Below are 21,803 nucleotides of genomic sequence, written 5' to 3' on the forward strand. Positions count from 1 at the left end.
TTTAAGTGTTTTTTTTATTAAGCATGCAGTTTATGGAGCACTACATACAAATTCATTTAACCAAAATTGGCCATGTGTGTTAGTGTCACAACACATTAAAAAGTAATGCTTAAAGTTATCAGGTATCCCAGATAGCAAAGATAATTAAATTGGTTATTTATACATTAAATAATTTATCTTTGCTCTCCGGGATGTCATTTAACACGAAACAGAAATAGTGAGCACCATTAATGGTTCTAACTATTCCACCACACCAACCAAAGCAAAGTCTTTTAATGAGATAATGAGACTAGTATTAAAATTAAACATTACAAAGATTAAAAATTCACATTAAATAAGTAGAAAGCTGCATTTCTGTATTCCCTCCTCCATTCAGCTCCATGTTCCCCTTGAAATGAAATGTCTTTATTCTCCAACTGACTTTCAAAGAGTCCATTTCACAGAATTCAGTCAGCCGCTGCGCTGACATCACCTTGTGCAATGGGAAAACAATGGTAACAACAACTTCAATTCTAGCTTACGTCAAAGTCATCCTTCATGTAAACAGTAAACTTGTTAGCTTTCAATGTTAATATATATATATATATCTTGGATAAATGTGTTTAACTCCACGGTGCAAAAGTCTGGATTTTAGCCATGTTCGAGCTCAGCTTGTTATTGGCACGTGTGCTCTATAAAGAAAAACGCTTCGAGAGGGATGAAGGACAGAGGACACGTTCACTCTGTGTAGTGCATGATGGACTCCACGTAGTTTCCAGGGAAGAGTCCGGTAGTGCAGTTCATCACTCCTTCATACCAGCCGTCATCGTTCTTCCTAATGACATAGATGATAGCCCCCTCCTGGAAAGACAGCTCATCTTCTTTGTCTTGGGTGTACTCATAGATTGCCACCACTAAAACAGAGGTTGCATATTAACACCCGACAGAAATGAGAAGGCCTGTCAATCAATCTGTGCTATATATACACCTTTCTCCAGGTAAGTCTGTGGAGCCCAGGGTGGATCTTCTTCAGCGTACGGGTCACTGTATTCTACCACAGCAGACTCTTCCTCGTATTCCTCTGAAGGAGGAGGCTGTTTCTCCTCACACGGCTCTTCTGCAGGGTGAGGTGTCTCTGAAACGGACAAGGCAGAACGTACAAATGGTTGTCTTGCATATCTTCACTGTCAGACTGAAAGCACATACCTTGCATTTAAAAGCTTGTTTTCTAAATCACATCTGAGCTAAAAGTGTGTGTGGTTTGTGACAGCAACGGGGGCTTACTGAAGAAGCACAAAGCCACTTACTGGTTTCCTGTACGCGAGCCACAAAACCCGTCAGCGGAAGCTGAGGTGTGATCTGCAGTACGGAGGGGGGAGGAGGGACCACTGAGGCTAGTCCACACCACCACGAAAAAGATCAGTGAGATAGAGGGGAATAGGAGAGTGTGGTGAGCAATGAACCGAGACATATGGTTAGGTTAAACAAGTGTGCGATAAACAGGAAGTGCCCTCAATCATGGGTGGAAAAGGTGGAGCTAGTGTACAACAGCTCAAAGACTGACCCACGTGAACATACCCCCCTAACTACAGAGAATGATTTAGAACATGAGAAAGGTTACTGCGGACGAACAACGGAAAGCCATGTGTCAAACGTTCAGAGAGCAGACAGGGAACGGCAAAGCTGGGGGTCCACAATAACTTCCTAATCTAAACGGTAGTGTCGTTTTTAGCATAAACCATGGTGGAATTTGAGTCCTAGATTTGCTATCCTTACACAGGAGCCATTACGAGTGAGGATGATACCTTGGTTCTGACTGTAATAGGGACCACCGTTGTGCTGGCTGGAAGCTTGGCCTGTAATTGAGGGCGACCGGCGATACGGCAGCGATCCCCCTACAGCTGGTGATATCTGTCTGGAGACGGGCCTGTTCATGCTGAAGAACTGATGGCTGCCTGCACAAAACAATTTTCCACATTTTAAACATTGAACTCATTTTAAAGGGTTACATTAAAGGGACAGATCACCCAAAATAAAAAATGCCATTTATTTACAGTCATGTGATTCAAAACATGTAAATGACTTTGACTTCTGTGGAACACAAATGACGATATTTTGAAGAAAGTTGGTAACCGATCGGCACCAGCCCCCCTTCACTTCTATTGTACGGACACAAAACCAATGCAAGCGAAAGGCGGCCAGTTCACACACTTTTCAAAATATCAGTCAAACAGGTCTGGAATTATAAGAGGGTTATAATGATCAAATAGTTTCCATTTTTGGGCCAATTATCTCTTTTAAGTTAAATGTTTCAAAACTTAAAGTGATAGTGCAGCTAAAAATAAAAATTCTGTCATCGTTTACTTACCCTCTTCTCATTTCAAACCTGTCTGACTTTCTTCCACAGAACAGAACTGGCCCGCTTTCGCTAGCATTGGTTTTGTGTCCATACAATAGAAGTGAATGGGGGCCAGTGCCGTTTCTTCAAAATATCATCATTTGTGTTCTGTGGAAGAAAGTCATACAATTTTCATTTTGAAGGTGACCTATCACTTTAAGAAGCTTAAAAAAGCCCCTTCCCAAAGACCTGTCAAAATAAAAGTCCTGTTAACTTCAACACTCAGATGAAAAAATACTGTAGTATTTGCTAAAGGACCTGTCAAATACTCTTTGTAATACTCTTGATAAACTGTAGTAAACACTGTAGTATACTATTGTAAGGTTCAAAAACACTGTAGTATCTAGGAATTTTACTGCAGTTTACTATAGTAAATAACACTATAGTATACTACAGTAATTTAGGTGGACAAATATACCTCTATTGTATAGTACAAATTGAAATACACAGAACTTAAAAATAAAACTAATTTAGGTAAACTAAAAAATATACAGCCCTAATTTATCGCTCTGTATGTAACAATGTAATTTGTAAGTTATCTGCCTATTTATGCGATGAACTGCACTTGTATATATTTTTAATGATGACAACAGACGTTTTATACTTCAGCTACAACTGTTTGGCCTGTGCTACAAAACTTTAAGCATCTGTAGCACAAGTGCTATGTGCAAAAAAAGTTAACGTACAGCCCTGACACTAACAGTGTTGGGTAAGTTACTCTGAAAAAGTAATTAATTACTCGTTACTAATTACACATTCGATAATGTAATTAGATTACTGTAAGTTACTCTCTTCAAAAAGTATTTAATTACTTATTACTAATTACTTTCTATATCCTACATCAACCTTGATGAGTTAAGTGATTCAAGGATAGACATGAAACGGCNGCTACAACTGTTTGGCCTGTGCTACAAAACTTTAAGCATCTGTAGCACAAGTGCTATGTGCAAAAAAAGTTAACGTACAGCCCTGACACTAACAGTGTTGGGTAAGTTACTCTGAAAAAGTAATTAATTACTCGTTACTAATTACACATTCGATAATGTAATTAGATTACTGTAAGTTACTCTCTTCAAAAAGTATTTAATTACTTATTACTAATTACTTTCTATATCCTACATCAACCTTGATGAGTTAAGTGATTCAAGGATAGACATGAAACGGCTCTTTTAATTCATTCAAATAAATAATATAAAACTACATAAAGTATTATTATTAATTACAAATGTGAGAATTATACATTAAAGCACGGATTTTAAAGTTAGACTTTGAATTTTGATGTCAATTCCTCTTCTGCACACACACATATTACACAAAGTATTTAGTTTAATTACATCAGAAGTAACTAATTAAATTACAGAAAAAATAAGAGCAATCCCTTACTTTACTTTGTCAAGGGAAAGTAATTAAATTACAGTAACTAATTACTTAGTAACTAGTTACACCCAACACTGGACACTAATAATAATTACTGCTTGCCTTTGTTCTACAGCAATCATTGAGAGTATTAACAAATGTAGGTGGCCGCAGTGGATAGGTAAAACACTTACAAGCAAACTTGACCAATCAGGATCCGAAACAATTATATTGACAATTCAAATGACATGTCATTTTTTTTATCTTCGGACAACTAATATTTGTACTCGGACAAGTGAATGACAAATTTACTTGACAACCACATGACAATGCTTCATGTCAAGCCCTGCTTTAATGTAAAAAAAGTCAAACCTATTCCAGGAACACATGCTACAAATATGCATCCACAGGGAAATAACATACAATTTTCTTCCTATGCAAGTCAAATTGGATCAATATATCCAGGCAATACATTCAATTAGGCATCTTGAGCCTGTAACAAATGGATCAATGAGTTGAGTCATGGAAACGGCAGGTTTGAGCTGATCGGGATGGCACTTGTATGGAAGACGTTTTCACACAAAAGCAAGTAAAGCACAGTGCGAGTACACGCACACGCACACAACACAATGAGAATAAAAGTGGTTTTGAAGACCCCTGTTTTTAACTTTGTATGGTGTGATAAAAATAAAGCATCAGACACTGCCTGTTGTGTCATGTACTGTGTTTTAGATCCTTGTCCAACATAAAAAAAAGTAAAGAACTGCTAAGCAATTAGCCACCTTGCTTCTCAAGATGATGAAAAAAACATTTCTTGACAACATCCAGTGGTAATGCATTTCTCATTGGCACTCGTCTCTGCTGAAATTGCCTACCGAACAAAACCAAAACATCACCACAAAGCAACTTGATATTTCAGCAGGTGAGAGGTGGGGTGGTGAAATGAGGGCATGACCGGTGGGCTGTAGAATGGAGGGTGGGCGAGCGGGAGACTCACCTGTCACAGGGCTGGTGTTGGTGACTGGTGCCGCATTATCTGCAGCTGAAGTGAGGGGTGGCTGAGAGGGAGGAGAGCCCTTAGCTGCGGCCGGAGAGCCCTTAGCTGCGGCCAGAGAGCTGTCAGTAGTAATGTCAGGGTGGGTGGGGACAGACTCGGTTGGGTTGGGTGAGGGTTGGGTGGGAGTTAAATTAGAGGAAGTGACAGAAGGTTGGATGGAGTTAGTTGGAGCTGAGGGTGTGCTGGCGAGACCAACACTTACGGCAGCTTGAGGGTAAAAAAAAGAGGGATGGGAGAAGGAACCAAGTGAGGAATGCCAGACAGTAATCTTGCTTAAAGGGATAGTTCGCCCACAAATGAAAATTCTGTCATCATTTACTCTTGTCATTTCAAACCTTTTTGACTTCCTTCCACAGAACACAAAAGAAGATATTTAGAAAAAAGCTGATCTGGCCCCCATTCGCTTCTATTGTATAGACACAAAACCACTGAAAGTGAATGGGGGCCCGTTAACAACATTTTTCAAAATATCTTCTTTTGTGTTCTTTGGAGGACAGAAAGTCATAAAGGTTTGAAATGACAAGAGGGTGAGTAAATGATGACAGAATTTTCATTTTTGGGCGAACTATCCCTTTAAGTATCAGAGAGCTGTGTACATGATAGCGGAATTTTCTAAAATCATCCTTGGAAATGAACAGAGTATCCTAGAATTATAAAGGGTGCTGCGTTCCAGACTTCTCAAGAGAAACCACATACAACCATTTCAATGGTTCCGATGTGTTACTAAACATCTGTCTTTGTGTTACATAGTATAAGAAAAACCGTAAAGGATGGGATGACATGAGGGGGAAAGACAAAGGTCCGTAGCTAGAGAATTCTAGGCACCCATTGATGTGGGCCCCCACCGCCTTCCAACTAACAGAGGGAAATTTTATAACAGGTTTTATATCATATCACTTAGACGTAGTCTACTTGCATCTAACAGAAGATAGTTATGTTGTTGTAAACCTTTTTTAAAAGTTAAATGTTTATAAATGTCATATGAACTTATGAAACATTGTCTTAAATAAATGCATTAAGACTTTTAACAAACTAATAAAAGAATAATAAAGACAATACATCATTCAATAATAATAAATAAAACAGATGTAAAAATGACCAGCAGTACTGTATAATAGACTTTTCAACCAGTCTGTTATCAAATAACTGAAGTTAACATAAAATTTTTTGAAAAGAATGCAGTCATGTAAATAAATAAATAGACCACTTAAATGTTTCTAAAGTCTTAATGTTTGATGAAAATAATATGGTATTGCATAATATATAATTAAATAAAGCCAATAAAAGTATCTATACAAAAGCCCTGTTTAATTTTTCTATTTTAATTCTTCTAGACGTTTTCTAGAATACTATTGTATATAGTATAATGTTGTACTTATACTATACCATCACTATGATATACTAATAGTAACTAATACGGATGATGCTACAAGTGTACAATTGTTTTTTATGTGTGGGTCATAGGATTTTACGAATGAGACATCCTGATCATCCTGTTGTCTGCACTTATGAAATAAACCCAAGGCTCATACTTCGACTATGCACAGGCTGATGGTATATCTGACAGGAAAGTCTAATGAACATGAATTCACCTGGAAAGGCGTTGGGTGGAGAGGGTGTGGGCACGGCGATAGGGACCCCCACACTTCCACTGCCACTGTTCTCACGACTGCTGCTGTGACTGCTGGGATGACTGCCTCCACTGCTGCCGCTGCTGAACACACGCATGGTCACCCAAGCGTCTCACCACATCACACACAAAAATACCGCCAGACTTTTTTTTAGCTTAAAACCTATTATAAGTGAGACGTAAAAGTGAACAACAGCATTTCTTTTGTACCACAGATTAATCTTACAACGAAAGAAAAAATGAGAAAAATGAGAATTGCACAAGTTTTCTATGACAACTTGACTACTGTAAAGAGCACATGTGCTATGCCACGGCTCTGACGATTACAAATCCATTGTAGACCGAGATGGGAGAGGGCTGGGATGCTCTTTTATTGACCGTGCACTGACTGATGGACGAAGAGGCAATGACCCAGAGCATGTGGGAGGATTTCTGCATACTGCTGCTTTAACACCATGTCGTAGTTACCGTAATTACGAGATGACAACCTGTGATGTTCACATCCTTGAGCCCGATTTTTACTTCTTTTTACCTCTACACCATAAGCTACGTGTCGGTTTTCATTTATACTTCATGACGACAGGCAATGACCACTAGGCGTCAGTGTCCACGTGCATGTTGCTTGTCTAACCAAGACAAGAGCCGAAGAAGAAGAAGCATTAGCAGTGATAGCGGCAAGTAAACAGTCACTTTTGATGCAGATTTGAGATGTTAATAATTTACTTCGATAATTCATTCGGAAATGCGTTCGAGTAAACATGACTCTATAGCAGAGTTTTCTGACCTGAGGGAGGGGTTCAAACAGACCAATCACAGCGCTTGCGGTCCGCAAAGGGTCCGCGTTGAGTTGACGCGTTGTTACATTTTTGGAGAGGTGCGCATCAGGCTAAGGCGTAGGTCCGACGCAGAACCATAAATTGGGCTTTAGACTGTGAATGCTCTGTTTCTATGGCAACAAACCCTATCATATGTTTCTCGCTTTGTTCACATTTTAGACAACAATTTGCTTAAAGAAGTTTTAGAGAATTTGAAGAGTTTGGTTCCCAAATGAGATAACTCGAAAATCATGTTTTTTTATTGTATATTCCAATTAATATCAATCCAACTGCAGTTGATTTATTTTTATTTACGCCATAATTTAACTAAAAAAATACAGCTAACTAACACAATAAAACAAAATAAAAAACATGATTTTTGAAAAAAATTACAAAAATCTCATTTTGGAACCAAACTCTTCATTAGTAATTCTATGAGTATCAATCAAAATTTGGTCATTACAGCAATCCCATCTTCTTGCTGAGGGAAAGTTTACTCGGAAATCTGTTGCCTTAATAGAATTTTCCTTTACAGCGTTTAATTACAGCTGAATGTAAAAGCTACTTTTCACGTCTATTCCAACCCATTCACTTACCCACACCTGACTTTTCCTGTAAAACTACACTGGCGCTCCTGGTCAGAAACTGCTACAGATATACAGCTGCAGAACAATTAAGAGACCATTCCAAATTTTTATTTAATCAGCATTTCTAGATGTATTGTGTGGTCATTCAGTCTGTTGAATTTCAATCAAATCAAACCTCAGGAGTGACATGAAGTCATCCAACAGCAACGTGAAAGAGTGACAGCATGACACATGAAAACTGATAAAAAATCCAGGTTACTAAATAAAAAATGATATTTGAAGTTTTCTTAAATTAATTTGAAATATTACTATTGTGTTGCTGAAAAGTGACTCTGAACTAGTTTTCTTATGAGTATTTGAGGTCTGAAAACATTCAGAGCACATTTTCTGTTATTTTGACCCGTTTCTCCAGTTTTCATTTTCTGCAAATAAATGCAAATAGAAACAATCTTTTCATTTGAAATTTGGGACATATATGGCTAGTAGTTCACAGAATGAAACAAAAATGAGAATTAGACCTAAAAACATACTTGCCGATACACTTACACATACTTAAAACAGAAAATTGTAAAATCAGAAAAACTGATTTTAAAACGGTCTCTTAATTTTTTCCGTGGCTGTAGGTCTGCAATTCTGCAGGAGGATATTATTTAGTATGGGTGTTTTTTATATTCAAAGGTCTTCATCTGTTTTCTCTGTATGGAGCGTGAGCAGTGTGAACATTCATTAAAGCTTCTCTTGCTGTGTCACATGGAAGAAAGACAGTTATAGGAGAAGGGTTTGAATCGACTCGAGATCGCAAGCAAGATTTTCTTCTTCACAAACTATCACTTTAAAAGGCATCCTCACAGACGGCACAGAGCTGTTACATAAACTCAGAGACAGTTGGCTGAGCTTCAAAGAAAACCGAGAGGATAAACGTCTGCAGCGAATGCAAGTCTTACTTAAGAAATTCTTTTAAATACGACAGGAGGCATTACAGAGCCGTTCTACAGAAAATAAGAGCATCTTGAGGTTATCTATATCCTCAGTGACTGTACACTGCATCTATGATACCAGCGAACGTCACTCGCAACCGGTTGCCAAGGTTTTTCGATTATGCAATTGCGCCGGAAATCAGTGATGCTTATTGTAGAAGTGCTATAAAGACTCAGCCTGTTTAAAACCACTTCCTATTTTTATAATTGCAAATTAGATTTTGTGGAAAAAAACCTCAAATTAAAAATCAATGAATCAATGTGTGCCGAATTGCAACTACATTACGTCACTGCAGACCCCCCAAAAAGTGCTTTTCAAGTGAGCGAGGAAATACAGGGCATGAAGATCAAGAAGCAAAGAGAGATGTGCTTTGTGGGTAATGGTACCTGTAAGTGCGGTTCCTCTGATTGACAGACGCCGTGCGTACGGGACTCTGTGCCATATTACGTGTGGGGCTTGAGATGTAATCATTAGGTACCACGGGAGGACGCACGGGTTCAAGTGTTCTGTAGGGGGAGTGTCTCCTGTCGGGAATAAAAAGAGTTTAACCACCTCTAGTGGTTGAGTGTTTCACACACCTTCAAATATTTGCAGAAGTTATTGACATTAATTCTCACAATTGAGCTTAATTGTGCTAAACATTTCCTTTGATTTTGGGGCGAAATATTTGTTAGGGTCACATCTGTTTTAAGTACACAGACTCGTGTGTTTCATTACTTTTCACTAAATAAAAACTAACTTTACATTATGGGTGAAAGAGCTTTAGTCACGCTGTCCATTAAAATGCACACAATCTGGACGGCAATGCCCAACCAACACAGGGCGATCTGCCCAGCTAGAGTTCAGAAAACATGGACCTGCCCTCTGCCCCATGTGCTTATGAACATCATCTGACCTTACAAATGGGGATGATGTAGTATATGCTTTTAAACTAGCTGTACATTGATTATGGGTTTTATGCTTTAGTAATTTTAGACACAAAAACATTTCATCGGCCTCTTTTCTGACCTTTATGCAATGTCAGTGTCATATGTGGAGCTGTGTCATGTTCGGGGTTATACGGTGTGTGTTTGACCACACATTTACACTGCCTGTGTTCTGTTATTTCACCTTGGTCATTTTAATGCAATGGGATATAAAGTAAGTAAAATTAAGTAAAGTATTTGTAATGTACATGATAGAATCCATGGAGATGGCAATATAAGTACTAATAAGCTGGGTGATTCTTATGCAAACAAAACCCAAGCCGCATTCACATACGTACCCTAAGGTGCCTTTGCCTGGCATCGGGGGGCTGGGTGGTTTCTGTGTGGGAGGTGTGGTGCGAGACAGACCACCCATCTTCATGTTCTGGTTGCTGACCTGCGACAATTAACAACAACTCCATCAACAACTCAAAAAAAGCCTTTAGCTGTGAGCATTAACATCTCAGTATCACAAATATAAAATGGCATCAAGGTCACTGAAGCAAAGACGACATATAAAGAGAACCAGAACAAACACAAAACCCAACAGAACAATTATAGTCAGAATGAAAGAAGAAAAAAGGACTGATTTCCAAAATTTGGTTTTAAATGATATGCAATAGAATGATTTCTTTTCATAATCATTCGTTTACATTTCATGCACTTTGCAGATCTTCAATAGAATGAATCAACATTAAACAACGTTTATAATGTCAGAAATTAGCCTAAAACTAAGAAATGAGTCATCGTACCTTATTCCTTCTCCATTCATCTCAGCTGATTTGCAAAACAGCTCTTAAAGCTCTTACCTTGAACCTAAGCAACCACTTAAACCACGAGTGAAGCAGAGGTGAGAACAGAGGTGAGATCACAGACAGGTTAGTGACAGATCTCCCACAAACATCACATTTACTGCCACTTGTTAGTTCAAAGCCGTGTTAGTTGGAAAAGTGGTTCAATCATGCAAAGCCTCTGTGTATCAGCCCGGTATAATTGACTTTCTGCGCCCGTGTCCATCTCGCGCACAAACGCGACCGTAAAGCTTCTTGAGCACACTCAATCGCGGATAAGCGCGGATGGACGAGTTCGACACATGCGCAGTACACGTCACCGAGTGGACTCATGTCATACCTTCACACCGTGACCAATGTCATCCAGGATGCTGTAGTCGAGAGGTTTGCGAATGTACCGCACAGGCCTTTCGAGATTGGCCGGAGCAATGATTTTATGGGTGCGAGAGGTGTTCTTATTGGTCGTGAGGATTCCGATCTCCCGTCTTGCCACTTTTTCTTTGTGGATATCCACAGTCTGGAATTAGAGAAATGAAACAGAATTATCAAAGGTACTTATATTGTTTTTTGTTATCATGGAAAACAACGAAGTACTGAATTACTTGGTCAAGATGTATTCAGCAATCATCACTGTCACAATCGTAATACCATGTTTAGCCACATTTATATATGCTAATATTAAAAATCTGTAGTGAGTGACATATATTTATAATATTAAAGGTAGTTAGTATTAAAATAGTTCACCCTGTCATCATTTATTCACCCTCACGTCATTTCAAACCTGTATGACTTTCTTTCTTCTGCAGAACACAAAAGAAGATATTTTGAAGAATGTTTTTAACCGGCACCCATTCACTTGCATTGGTTTTGTGTCCATACAATAGAAGTCAATGGGTGCCGGGGCTCTTCGGTTACCAACATTCTTCAAAATATCTATCTTTGTCTGTAAATCATACAGGTTTGAAATGACAAGGGTGGGTAAATGATGACAGAACGTTTATTTTTGGGTGAACTATCACTTTAATATTTGAGGAAGCCGGTCACAAAACTCTGTGAGAGTAAGCGGAGTATCAAAATGTGAGACGCAGAGAGGCCTGAATGTCCTTATTGGTTGAGTTGCGTTTTATTTTACGCAGTCATTTGTGAGGGGCTTGTGACAAATGCACTTCATGAGGCGAGCAGGAATTAATAGTGCATAACACGTGTCACTGTACTTAATCCGTTTACAGCACATAAAAGTAATAAAACCGAGAAACAGGATGGGGATAAGCTGCTGCGTCTTGTGCCAAACACACATGATTTTGTCAGCATTAACTGACAGTGATATGGTAAATATGACAGGAATCCAGCACAACAGCAATTAATGACAGGCGAGTACATGCAAACACAACGAAATGTTTTTTACAGCGCTGACTATGGTAAATCAATGTATCATTTCAGTCTTCAGAAGCATGTAGATTAATATTAACATAAAATTCAACTAATGTGCTGTCACAAGTGTACAAATGTGGCTGTTCAGCGATTAGTCGTGACTAATTGTTTGCAAAATAAAAGTTTTTGTTTACATAACATGTATGTGTACTCTGTATAATATATATATATATAAAAATACACATGCATGTATCATTTCAAAATGAAATATACATTTATATTAAACATTTATATATAATATAAATTGTTTACAATATAAAAATGTATACACATGTAAATATATACATTGGTCAAAGACGTTAATATGTCCCCATCAAAAGAAATTTACAAAAGTGATTTCATGTCCATAGAAAGCACATTAAATGCAAGTAAAATGTCTACTTTATGGTTTCAAAAAGTTTATGGAGAATAACATGTCAAAGTTTGGTTGAAATAATGTTACATTGTCATTCAGTGTAACAGAATAAGCATGTTCTTTGAATTTGTCCATAAATATTGTGACTTGTACATATTAAAATATATAATAGAATAAGGGAGCATATTACATTTTATTGTACTTTAAATGAGTAAAAACATTCTTATTGACAAATGGGCAAAACCTAGGGAAGTGGCCAATTAAATAAAGCATTAGCATTTTGGGGTGAAAGTAAAGTCAGTTAAATATGCCTGACAAGATTGTTACACTGAATGACATTTTAGTAGCCGTCTTCTGTAAATCAGGGGAAAACGTATGATATTTATTTTTTGCTTAGAAAAACAAAAATGCAATTAAATTAAACAAAGCGTTTTCTTTTTTTTGAACAACAACAATTTAAAGCAGTATTACACTTATTGTTTTTATGCTTAAACCCTTTTTCGTCTTTGACCCGCATGCGTGTATATTTATATATACATCATTTTTATACACAATAAACAAACATATATTATGCAAGCAAAAACTTATTTTGCATACAGTTAGTCACGGCTAATCGTTGTACAGCCCTCGACTATTTTACCACCATTTGACTGTTTTATTTATCTGATCTATGCAATCGAGATTTACTCAAGAGCAAATCAAAATGTAGTAATTCTTACACTCTTTAATATGATTACTTCCATTCCAAAAGACTCAATGGAATGCAGTAAATATAGTCTAGGGTGCGAGACTGTATTAACAGGTTTAGTGTGTTGCTAGGTTACCTGAGAGATGTGGTTGATGGAGGACTCCATACGGCGCAGCTGGGACGCCTGAATATCGAGCATTTGGAGCACATTGTTGGCAAGGGTGTTGATCAGGTAGGCCACGCTGGCCAGGGACTGAGTTGTGTAGTTCTTGGTTTCCTCAAGAGCGATGTGCTTGTCTGGAGCCTGATGGAGAAATAAATAAGCAACGGTCAAGAAAAGTCCAGCCAGTGACAAGTGCTTTTTTCCAATTAGTCATCACATGAATAGGGATGTAACGATTCACGGTGAGCCATATATAATGTGTGACGATTCAAGTCGGTTGAGATGTTTAATGAATCCCAACACATGTTTTGAACAGCAGGGGCCTCTGCGTTTACTGCAAACTTAGAAAACGTGGATACGCTGATATTTCTTAAATGTCCAAAAAATCCAAGAACAGCACAAAGTGTTTATATTAAAGAGACTTTTGTAGTATTCATTTTTTATTTTATTTGGAATTTATTTTAAAATTGCAGTTTAGTTTTGTTATTTAACATAAAATATATATTTATTTTACAAAGAAATGTGCAGCACTTGAGAGCTAATTAAAGGTTGTTCATTTCCAATTTGTCTCGACTCATTTGGTAAAAACGAATCGTGTCGCAAGTCGTATCGTGACATCATTATGGTGAATCATTACATCCCTACATTTGAACACTTAATATCACTTAATACGTTTGCTTCTTACTTGAGAAACTCAGTTTAGCAATTCATATTTTGACCAAATGAAAGGAAAGTATCAGGGCTGGTGAGAATATTGTTCTATAGCTCAATAATGCTACTTTCACACTCCGTATGCAGACGTATTAAAGGCAACAAGGAGCATCCAAATAGGGCTGTCACGAATAATTGTCTCATCGCGATTGTTTGACCTCATCCTGATGGTTTCAGATTATCGCAATTATTGCACATCTCTGTAGAAGACACTAGGGGGAGCTGTAGTGCATCTGCATATTACATATTTTAGTGTATTTATTGTAACTAAAGCATTGTAATACTTGTAAAATGTACCACCACAACACAATAAAAACTAAAGAATATACCATAAAAATAACCTGCAGTACAATTTAATATTATTTAAAATAATCTCAGTGTGAAAACCAGTCTACCAAAATTTCATTAACATAGAAGCAAAACTTTATTGTAGTCTTGCAAGTGAGAAAAAAAACAGACTAGAAGCATTTTAATGGTGGCTTCAATTCACTCCTGATCAATTGACTTAATTTACAAGTATTTGGTGGTTGTATTATTGACAGGTAAAAGCCTAAACCTTAAATTTGAGATGACCCAATTTTTTCAGATGTATTTTCAAGAAAAAAAACATTCTTATTTTCAGAACAATATGGTCGTTTCAAAGCTGAATCAAAAATGTATGAGAATTAAATGTCAAAGCTCAAAAACAGACAATTAATCGCCATAATCGTCAAAGCCCTAAAACAGACAATCAATGATTTATTAGATAATTAATAGTCAGCCAAATGTCATAATCGTGGCAGCCATACATCCAAATTCAATATTTATCACTTTCACTATATTTCACACTTTGTAAAATATTCCTTATGTCTCCAGAATAGTTGATACCAGCCAATGAAGAACTGTGTGTGACTGTATTATCAACAGGACGGTTGGATGCGGCAGTTGAGTGTGTGGAATGTCAGTACCTAAGCATTTCTATGACATCAACCTACAGTCACATGACCCCTTCCTTTGATCCCTAAACTGTCAAAGAGAGAGAGGGTGTGTGTCCGTCTGTGTACACAAGTCCTGTCTTTGTCCCAGCACAGTACCAGGAGAGAACCGTCACCTCTCACATACTTCTGTCTGTGCGCTGAATTGTAGAAAGCAAACTACTGTAGCAAACGGGTCATTGTGAAACCTAACGGAGCGTTCACACCAGACGCGGTAAATCGCGCGTAGTTGGACGCTTGAACATTTTGAGTTTGCGCGTGAAATTCGCTTCATTCGTGCGTGAAATTCGCTTTACAACAGACGCGAATTCGCGTCATGGGAGGGGCTTCTGCCAGGCAGCTCCAGTCTCGTTGCGAAATGGCTGACATGGATTTTGTTGAGACTTACCAGATTGTCCGACCTCCTCACTCACTTTCTTCCAAGCAAGAACCTTTTAATTCCTGTTTCGATAAAAGTAAGAAGATGTATATATAATCTAATTATTAATAGATCTTTAGACCCAACTCAAACTAGTGTTGTCTAGAAACAACACTACAAAATAGATGAACAGGTATAGGATTCTCCTAGATTCACACAGAGCACTGTCTGTGCCTCTCTTGCAAAACACACACAAATGCAGACAGGACTTGTGGGTAATTACATGGTGCTGAGGTCAGTAATGACCGCTCATGTGTGTAAGGACTGACCACAGAAGGACACAATGAATCTTTGAGAATTTGACTCAAATTATTACCCTGTGAAAATGAACAGGTGGGCAGAACAAGAGATGCTAATCACACATTTGCTCATGTAAACACAGTTTTTCCTCATACACACGTCTACTGAGATCATGAGATTTTGAAACATGGTGTCAAACTGGTTTGTGTATGTTTGCTGGAAAGTTAAACTGAAACATACTAAAACTCAAGTAGCAACGCTACTTACTTGACTACACTTTTCAGTACGGCGACAATAGCTTAGCTGTTTTCACAGCAAAGAACCATGCTGAATAATTCATTTAAATGAGTTGATTCATTTAAACGAATCATATCAAGACATGCACAAAATTGTGGAGACGAGAGATCTCAGTGACCAACAGAGAATGACATTAACACTATATTATAGAATTGTTTACTGCTGTACCAGTCACAAGCAGTACACCGAACGCGGCGCGACAAAAGATAATAGAACGCGTTTGAACCCAATATTATTAAAAATTTTGTCCACACTAGGTCACGTCTGGTGTAGACACGTCGTTACACGGTATGTTCTGTGTTTTATATGCACAGCTCTTCCGTGAACTACAGCTCTTTGATCAGTAGGAAGTACTGCTTAATCTAAAACCACTACGAGATGAAGCATACGAGTAGTTTATTATGTGCATTTTAAAAAGCAACACTCGATAAAATATGCCCATTGGCATTTGCTGGAACTATGTTTGTAAATGGTACTTATTCTGTTGCCTGCATTTGGAGTTTCTGCGCGAGAGCGCCCTCTGGCTTTCGGATGTGGCAGCATTTAATCGTAATTCATTGGCCATTTCTCAATTCCAAGAATGCCAAAAAAACGAACGAACTTGGATGGACGCGGCGCAATGACTTCTGGGACTTCAAGCAGCTTCTGTATGCACGAAAGGCTGCATTCGATGCATCCTTGATATCGAGAACACATTAGGGTTGGGTACCGAATATCCGGTGTTTAGGATTTGTCAGATTTGCAGGGCAAAACTTAATATAATCAAAACCACATCGACAAAATAAACAGGTAGGATGATTTTACAATGCAAAATACCCTGTGATATAGTCCTACCAGCTTAAAATAAACACATAAAAAAAGTTTAGAGCGTAAATACCAGGGTTTTTCCTGCATAGAGAAATTGGAGGCGGCCGCCTCCGTCAAATGTCGTGCCGCCTCAGGCTCTCGCCAAAATTATGTTGCGAGTCTTCACAAGAAATGCTGCGTGCATTTAACATACTGTCATTTGTAACTGCAGTTGAGACATTACGACGCGACACAATGGAGGCGCTGTTTCGTTATCAGCACACTGAGGTGCTAAAAAGAGTTGCAGAACAAGAGCCAGCCTGTGTTTCACGGCTGTTTGTTTTGCATCCAAGTATGTTTCATTTCTTGAAATTTCTTAAATTAACATGACCGTACATCATTGTAATGTCTTTAGCTGTGCAGTTGGATCTTTGAATCAGCGTATACTGTACACAGCGAGTTCGCCAGTATGAACGTTCAGAACAACTAGCACACGAATGACTCATTTGAACCGATTCATTTAAACTATTGAACTTTTCAGTCACTAGCGAATAAAAGAGATCCTTGAATCATTTAAAGTGAACCACAGAGAATACAAGATGTGAATGAGCTTTGCTCATTTAGAAAGACTGGTTAATTCAGTTGGCTATTGTGGGCTGAAAAGTTAGTTGAAAATGATAAAAATGCTTTATTTGATTAAAAAAATCTAATAAAAATAAATCATTTTTATCTTAGAACTTTTAATATGTCAAACTCAAAGTCACTTTGGTTAAGCCACTTAAAGGTACGGTAGGCCTACGTGTGCGTGTACAAGATCAGGATGGCACCACCTCCGCCTCATTTGAGCCAGGAAAAACCCGATCAGATTGTCGTAGCAGTATAAAATTAACAGGTAGAATGATTTTACAGCGCAAAAAAATGACGTAATATTGTTATGCGCATGCCTGGTAGGACAATCCGACGGGTAGGATGAAATTTCAGCAAACCGGTATGTAACTGGACCGAATCAAAACGCACATGTACCAGACTAATACTGCTCAGACACGTTTATACAAAACATAACATGCAACATATCAATACATAACATTAATATATAATATTATGCGGTTCAAGGTTCAAAGCTTATTATAATCCTTAGGGGCGATTTTTGATGCAGCATAGAGTTTGTAAACATACAAAAAACACACACACAAAAAAAGTTACATGATATAAATCGAAAGCTATAGCTTCATGTCGCTCTGACCCTGCCAGTCGCTGGTGATGTAAACCGGGCGTAACATAGCTAACTACTTGCATAACGCTTGCTGGAGTGTAAATTGATAAGCAGTTTAAAAGTAGCGCCCTGCGTTGTCATGTGAACATGCAGTCGAGGATGCAGAGATTGGGAAGACTAAACTGTGGATTAAAGCAGCCCACACAGCCTTCACTCATACACACACACACACACACAATTGTCCTGCTTTCATTTAAATGGACAATGCACATCAGTAACTGAGGCTCGAGCAGCATCTGAATATTTACTCTATCTGCTGTCTGGGAAACAAGGATGTAATTAAGTCATCATTAAACACAGATAATTAACCTGAATCAGAATGAACTGTGTGACCCGTGTGTGCTTAAGCACAGTGTGGACATCATACAGATCTCTCCTCCTGAAGCAACATTTTCAAACACAACACCCTCGTGAAAGCAAAACTCGTCACCATTTTGACTAACAAAACTCTCAATGACATGATCTTTCCACGAACCCTCAACGATTCCTGAAGGGACTTTACAATCGACCCAAACTTGAGCAGACAAAACAACTGAACAATGAGAAACTTAAGGCAAGTAGATTCAAGTTTAAAGCATTAAATACAGTAAAAACTGAATGTGCGAGAATCAATATCATAACATGATGCAATATTTTACTGCACCCCATTAAACCTGATAATTCATCAAAATGTACACAACATAAGACAATACAGCTCAAATGTACACGAAGAGCTGGTCATTATGGCACACTGTGGCACCAAAATGATTCATTATTAAATTACCAAAATGTATAATGCAAAGGCCTGTGCTCCCCAAAAGCTTTTCTTCTGCATGATAATGGCTGGAAATATCAATTCAAACAAAGGTAAGAAACCAGAGCAACAAAGCAAATATTTATTCGGCACCAAGACGTCTGAGAGTTTGCCCACACAGTAAAGACTCCCGGTGCCAGAAGATGAAAGAGAACAACTGCCACCCTGCCCTTAAAAGGAGAGCCATTCTTCAAGAAGACTCACGCTGACATCAATTCTCCAAAAGCTCCTCCGTGAAAACGTCCAGGTCATGGCAAAGTACAGCTAGTGCTTTAATTCAACAATTACTTAGCAGTTCTTGTGAATAATCACAATTCAATCGCCATCTCAATCAGAAAAGCAGAGAGGTCATTTGTGCTCAGAGAAGATAAAGCTTAGTTTTCATTACAGGCGGTTCCAACTGGCCAGTGAGATATATGCATGAGCAGAAATGGAGATGCACTGTTAGCACGCTTCATTTTCAATCTCGAGTTTTTGGCTGTCAGTGAGCACAAATGCTGTAATTACAGCATCCATCATCATGTTTGCTCTGATGATGTTTATGTTCTCTGCTGAAGCTGGTGGAACTCAGCGTGACAAAGTTGTAAAAATGTTCGAGTGAAAAGAACTGTACTGTCATTTATTGACAATGACGTGTTACTAATGAACAGTTTCTAGTCTGATGAACGTGGATTACGGCAGACGGATAATGCACGTATAGAGCTGTCATTACAGATGTCAGACGAGATTAACCAATGTCAATAATATCATGATTTTCCTAGGTCCGTCTTAAAACAAATGACATGGTATACTGATTATTTGATCACATATCAATATTTTCTGAAAAAAAACGAAAGCATAGCAGAGAAATTGCAAAAAGTGGCTTTGGATGTAGGTACAACTTTGTATGGCATTAACATTCAGCTATATTGCACATAGGGCTGTGCCGATAAACGATATCATATCGAATCGCGATAGAATGTATTTCAAAAACGATGATAAACTATTGGCATTTTGACTCGATATGGATTAATCTTACAGTCTAACAGAACGCAGAAATAAACGCAACAACAGTCAGTCAGCGTGCAGCTTTTATCATGCGCGTCAAAGTACAAAGTCCATTTCATACTGCACTTGGCAAAGAAAACTCAACATGAGGAGGAAAACATTACTGGAAGCGGAAACAAAGGTCAGCACAGTTAATTTTGACAGCAAATTTTGATTTAGTTTTAGTCATAGTCTTTTGACGAAAATGCAATTTAGTTTTAGTCACATTTTAGTCAACCCCATCATTTTAGTTTTAGTCTAGTTTTAGTCGACGAAATATGAAAACATTTTAGTCGAATAAATATACATTATATTTAGTCTACTAAAATCTAAATGGTTTAAATCATTTACTTGGTGTAATTAAATGTTCCATACAAAGATTCAACTGTTTTGACATAATTTACTTCACCTTAGAATAGAAATTAAACCAGGTCATTACCTTTATTTTTCAGAAAAGTTCAGTAACTAGATATGCATTGTTGGAACACAGAGATATTAGACCATGAACGACATGTTCCAGTTCATTCAGTCCCATTTGACTCAATTGACTCGTTAAGTAGGGCTGTGTTCATTCAACCAATGAAACGCTCTGACAGGGCTCACACTCAAAGGCTATTGGCTCATGGCATGCCTCTTTGAAGTAAGCGCTGCACTGTCTTTGCTTGATACAGCAATGAATGAGCAATAGCTTTCAAAAAGACATATTATATAAATTGTATTACATTTCTTTAGTCATGCAAACATGTTACATACTTGGTTGGAATGTACAGTTGACTCACTTCATCACTTCTATAATCAGTAGAGGGCAGCGTTTCTTTTGGCTGACTTTGTTGCATTTCACGTTATGCAGCAGCTCGTGTTAAGTTAACATAGGATATAAAAACCTTTGAGCTTGCCTTGTAATGTGTTTCGGGGTAACTCGCCTGCAGTCGCGCTTCAAGTTTGCGGCGTTTTACCGGCGATCGTGAAGGAAAATAAGACGCTTTGTAAACCGCGTGGAGACACAGAATACATGTGTGTGCTTCCCCTTCTCCCAGAGACTTCTCTCTGCCGTTTATATGAGATAAGCAGCACATGCGCGCAAACTGATGTCCGCCAGGTGGGACAAGAATATTTTCGTCTCGTTTTTATTAGTTGACGAAAATGTCAGTATATTTTTATTACAGTTTTCGTTATACATGCATTCATTTTTATTTAGTTATCGTCTCGTTTTCGTCAGTGAAAACATGTCGTTAACGAATACTTTTCGTCATAGTTTTCGTTAACGAAATTAACACTGATGCACAATCATGTCATGTCTTTACAACGTGCACATTGTTTTTATACGTGACAATACACGGGACAAACGCATCATATCTATAAAAACCGAAAACATCCTCTCTATGAGTGAAACGCATTGTGTCTTTACAACGCGCACATTGTTTTCATATGTGACAATACTGGGACAAACGCATCATATCTATAAAACAATATTATTTATTGCGTTCCATCAGCTATTATCCTTGGCGAGTTTTACTGCAGATAGAGTTTTAACATACAAAAACACACACAAAGTTACTGATATTAAATCGACGCTATACGCTCATGTCCTCTGACCTCTCGCTGGTGAGTTAACGGCTACATACTCATACTTGCATCGCTTCGGGTAAATGAGCCTCCAAAGCACTCAGACAGTTTAAAAATAGGCCCTGTTAATGTGACTGCACGAGATGCAGAGATTGGAGACTAAACTTGGATTAAAGCTCAACGGGCCTTCAATCATCCACACACCACACACACCACACGCGTGGTTGCGTATCCCGTCGGACAGTCCATAGGCGTAATGTTTTTTATACTGTACAAACTGTATATTTTATCCCCTAACCCAACCTCTAAACCTAAAAATCATAGAAAACTTTTTCATTTTTAGATTTTTTAAAAATATTGTTCTGTACAATTTATAAGCTTTTTTGCCCATGAGGACCTCAATTTTGGTCCCCACGGTGACACGATTCCCCATGTGTTGGTGTGTATTCAGGTTTAGGTCCCCACCGGGATATACAAACATGAACACACCTCCACACACACACAATTGTCCTGCTTTCATTTAAAT

General features: G+C 38.1%; 1 protein-coding gene across 8 annotated transcripts in view; it reads right to left on the reverse strand.

Moving 5' to 3' along the window:
- Positions 1–258: 258 nt before the first annotated feature.
- abi2a (abl-interactor 2a) overlaps positions 259–21,803 on the reverse strand; it is a 31,977-nt gene continuing 10,432 nt past the window's right edge. Inside the window, exons 2-12 of one of the 8 annotated variants that reach the window (XM_057335473.1) lie at positions 13,167–13,334; positions 10,897–11,073; positions 10,575–10,592; positions 10,065–10,162; positions 9,187–9,324; positions 6,383–6,501; positions 4,731–4,997; positions 1,785–1,934; positions 1,287–1,373; positions 968–1,114; positions 259–893 (exon numbers count right to left, since the gene is read on the reverse strand). In XM_057335473.1, the coding sequence (XP_057191456.1) occupies positions 718–893; positions 968–1,114; positions 1,287–1,373; positions 1,785–1,934; positions 4,731–4,997; positions 6,383–6,501; positions 9,187–9,324; positions 10,065–10,162; positions 10,575–10,592; positions 10,897–11,073; positions 13,167–13,334 (1,545 nt within the window). In that variant the 3' untranslated portion in view covers positions 259–717. Of the gene's footprint in view, positions 894–967; positions 1,115–1,286; positions 1,374–1,784; positions 1,935–4,730; positions 4,998–6,382; positions 6,505–9,186; positions 9,325–10,064; positions 10,163–10,574; positions 10,593–10,896; positions 11,074–13,166; positions 13,335–21,803 lie in introns of all 8 variants that reach the window. The other 7 variants (XM_057335472.1, XM_057335476.1, XM_057335474.1 and 4 more) reach the window with 7 other exon arrangements.

This window comes from Triplophysa rosa, linkage group LG6 (assembly GCF_024868665.1).
Source record: "Triplophysa rosa linkage group LG6, Trosa_1v2, whole genome shotgun sequence".
Lineage (NCBI taxonomy): Eukaryota > Metazoa > Chordata > Actinopteri > Cypriniformes > Nemacheilidae > Triplophysa > Triplophysa rosa.